Source organism: Rhinopithecus bieti, unplaced genomic scaffold (assembly GCF_001698545.2).
Source record: "Rhinopithecus bieti isolate Rb0 unplaced genomic scaffold, ASM169854v2 scaffold_36410, whole genome shotgun sequence".
Lineage (NCBI taxonomy): Eukaryota > Metazoa > Chordata > Mammalia > Primates > Cercopithecidae > Rhinopithecus > Rhinopithecus bieti.
Window position 1 is genome coordinate 1,009,865 of NW_016816076.1, and position 3,805 is coordinate 1,013,669.

General features: G+C 34.4%; 1 protein-coding gene across 1 annotated transcript in view; it reads left to right on the forward strand.

Annotated features, from left to right (window-relative positions):
- Positions 1 to 3,805, forward strand: part of NDC80 (NDC80 kinetochore complex component) — a 48,101-nt gene that overhangs the window by 35,713 nt on the left and 8,583 nt on the right. Inside the window, exons 14-15 of the mRNA XM_017854303.1 lie at positions 2,259 to 2,374; positions 2,477 to 2,502. Coding sequence (XP_017709792.1) covers positions 2,259 to 2,374; positions 2,477 to 2,502 — 142 coding nt within the window. The remainder of the gene's footprint in view (positions 1 to 2,258; positions 2,375 to 2,476; positions 2,503 to 3,805) is intronic.

Here is a 3,805-nt window from a genome sequence, read left to right on the forward strand (position 1 = left end):
TCGATCTCCTGACCTCGTGATCCGCCCGTCTCGGCCTCCCAAAGTGCTGGGATTACAAGGTTGAGCCACTGCGCCTGGCCGTGAACTTCATTTTAAGTGGGAAGATAGGCATGAAAACAATTTCTTCTCTCATAACTTTTTGTAATATGAATACAGCGCACTATGGATTCTCATAATACACTTAAGTACAGGCTCCTTCTGAGAGAAGTGATAGCGTAGCTGAGTTGTGAATAAAAGTAGGAGTTGGCCAATGGATACACCAAAGGATGCTCGTGCTCATCCACATGCATGCACACATACATACTACAGCATGGACCGGGCGTGGTGGCTCACGCCTATAATCCTAGCACTTTGGGAGGCCAAGGCGGGTGGATTGCTTGAGCTCAAGGAGTTCAAGACCAGCCGGGCAACATGGCAAAACCCGGCCACTACAAAAAATATAAAAATTAACTGGGTGTAGTGGCGTGCACCTATAGTCCCAACTACTCCGGAGGCTGAGGTGGGAGGATTGCTTGAGCCCTGGAGGTGGAGGCTGCAGTGAGCTGAGATTGTGCCACTGCACTGCAGCCTATGACAAAGTGAGACCCCTTCTCCAAAAAGAAAAAACAAAGAGCACAGCATATTAATAAATTATCATGAGTGTAAGTGAGATAAGGGGGAAGCCTGGAGAGACAAGAACCTAATTATGAAGGGGCTTGCTTAGTGATTGAATTTTTTTTATTCTATAGGCAGTAGAGATCATTGAAGATTTTTAAGTAAGGAAATAACAATAATTATTGTTATTTTAGTGATTTCACACTGTTGGCCTTTGGAAGAATAGATTAGAGGTGCATGAGACTAGACCGTGCAATTAAGAGACGTATCAATATCCTGTACAGTGAATAATAAATGGTAGGGACCCAAAGCAAAGCTATTACAGTGAAGATGGAGAAAGGAGATTTAAAGATGGAAACAACAGTTTGGTTGTCCGTTTGTATGTAAAGGTCAAGAAAGAACTCGAGAATGCCCAGGTGTCTTATCTTTGGCAGATGGGTATGTGGTGATTGATAGAGAATATAAAAGAGAAGCATATAGAAGAGAGAATTGTAGGTTGGGATATGCTGAGTTTCAGGTCTCTGGGGCATCAAAGTGGAGAATGTCCAGTAGGTAATTGGAGCTGGGCTGTGTGTGTGTGTATAATGGAAATGTGTACTTTGGGAATCAGAAAAACATGTTTAAGTAATTGATGCAGCTTTAGTAATGCTGACATGGAAAGTAGAAGCTGCTCAGAGATGAGTGAACATGGTTTTGACCAACCATGAGGATCAGTGGAAGTTCTGGTTGCTTGAGTATCTGTTGGTGTTATTACAGGTGAATTTAAAATAACTTGTTTAACTTGTTAGTTACTGCAGATATGACATACCTTTAGAAAAAGTTCTTGGTGTTAGATCTGGTTTCGAGTTCTGGGCGTATGCTAGTTGTATGTGTCACTACCCTGTGTTGTAGCAAATAACAATAGCTTCACTAAATTTTAATCCCTAGATTTTTTTTTAATTTCATATGTGTGTAGAATTATCCTTTTTTAAAAAGTCAGCTATTTATACATTTTACTATTTTATGTTTCCTGCAGGAAACAGTTTCCTCTTGGTATAGCTGAAGAACATTCTCTATTAATTGCTGACATCAACTGGTATCAGCACTTGCCAACAGGAAATGAACTTGAAAACCACTTTTTTCTTTCAGTTTTGGTTTCAACTGATCTTAAAGTTCAAGCTTTAACAAGATTAAATGTAGTTACCTTATTACTTTTTGAAGGAAAGCATGACTATAACTAATAGCAAATGTCTAATAAAATTAATACAAACAATTGTTTTTGAACATTTTAGAAAATGAACATAAAAGTGAAAAGCTAAATAGTTTTAGTAGATATAGTCTAAATAAAGCTAGATTTCAAATCCAGAGGCAAAAATTATTTATATATGAATAAAGTAATATAACAATATTAATAATATATGTAATATATATGAGAGCTTAAAAAGCACTCACACAACAACTAGTGGAAAGACAGATATTAACATCCTTAACTTTGAGGTTTCTTTGAAATTAATTTCTCTTTGGAGAATAATAAAATTTTTGGAGAAATGATAAGTGAGAGTCCAAAAGGACTAGAAGAAATAACATTGTTCGGTTAGTTGATTGATAATATAAAAACTCTATAACTTGTTAAAATAACTTTGATGTATAGTTAAGATTTCTCAACCAAGGTTTTATTTCCCCAGTTGAATGCAATGATAACAGAAAGTAAGAGAAGTGTGAGAACTCTGAAAGAAGAAGTTCAAAAGCTGGATGATCTTTACCAACAAAAAATTAAGGTAAGAACTTTGCTACAGTTTGTGTGGGTTATCCAAAGCTATGTCATGATTGCTTGATGAGTCATGTATTCTGACATCAAAACCAAAATCTTTAAGCTATATACATCCTATAACTTGTATCTTAGGTTAGTTTTCTCTGCCAAAGTTTATGGTAAGGAGTCATTTTATTTTCTTTAAAGGACATTTTTCTGGATTAGAGCTATTTTACCATAGAACACGTTTACTGTTCCTTTATCTGATATTTTATACTTGCATATGTGACTCAATATCCTTGCAAAACAAAACAGAATCTCTCCTACCTTTTTATAGAGATTTAGTGTTATGTACTGCTAAAGCCTGAACCCCAATAAGGTCTTTTGAATATGTAGTTGCCTGCCAAGAGTCATTGTAAATTGACTATCCTGGTCACATTCCAAAGACCGTTTACATGCAATCTAGAAGGTAGGTAAAATAAAAAGACTGACTCTCCACCATTCTACTGTCTGACCAGCATTTTAAAATATTCAGATGACTCTATTTATTACCACTTACACAATTCATGTGAAAATTTTAACTATGCCAATATTTTTTACTTATGTCAACGAAGTATGAGGAACTGAAAACTTTTCTCTTGGCCTGTATTGTATTTAGGACCTATTTGTTTTCTTAAACAGTGTGAAATGTTAAGAAAATACACCACATAATATGATCTAAATGTGAAATATAAGACATTGGTAATCATTTTTATTGTTTCACACATCCTCCATGACAATGCTTGAGTTTACTCTCTGATGCACTTAAATGAAAGGCTTTATAATACTTCATCTTCACAAACCTTAGAAATGATGAATTTGGGCTACTTTGCCTGTGCATAGTTAATACATCTGTGAAATAAGGACCTAGATAAGGCCTCCTTGAAGCTCTTGAGAAAAAATCTTAATTAAAATATTATAAAATTTCCTGTTGTTCAAACTGGAAAATACTGCTGAATGAATCCTATGCAAGCTTTTTGAAAAGGTCACATTTGGTAAATACTTCCAACTCACCAAAAAACTAAAAAACTTCACTTCCTAAATTCTAGCCAGTTGACCTTGGCACCCTAAAAACTGAACCAATTTTATTTAGTTTCTGCATCTTTGAGAATAAAATGACTTTTAATTTTTTAAAGGAAAAAGTATTTTTTGTTCATAATATAAATGCTCATTACAAACAGTAGAGACTCAAGAGAGAAAAGTATAAAATGGGAACTGAAATGTACCTTATAATCTACCATAATGCCATCACTAGAAGCAATGGTTAAAGTTTAGGGAGTGTCTTCCAGATATACAAACATTTTTATGTATTTTTCCATTCCTTCCCTTTGATAAATTTCTGAAGCAGAACCATTGAGTTAAAGGTTATATATATTTTAAATTTTAATAAATGTTTTCAAATTAAAAAATAATAATAAATCACTTTTTTTTTTTTTTTTTTTT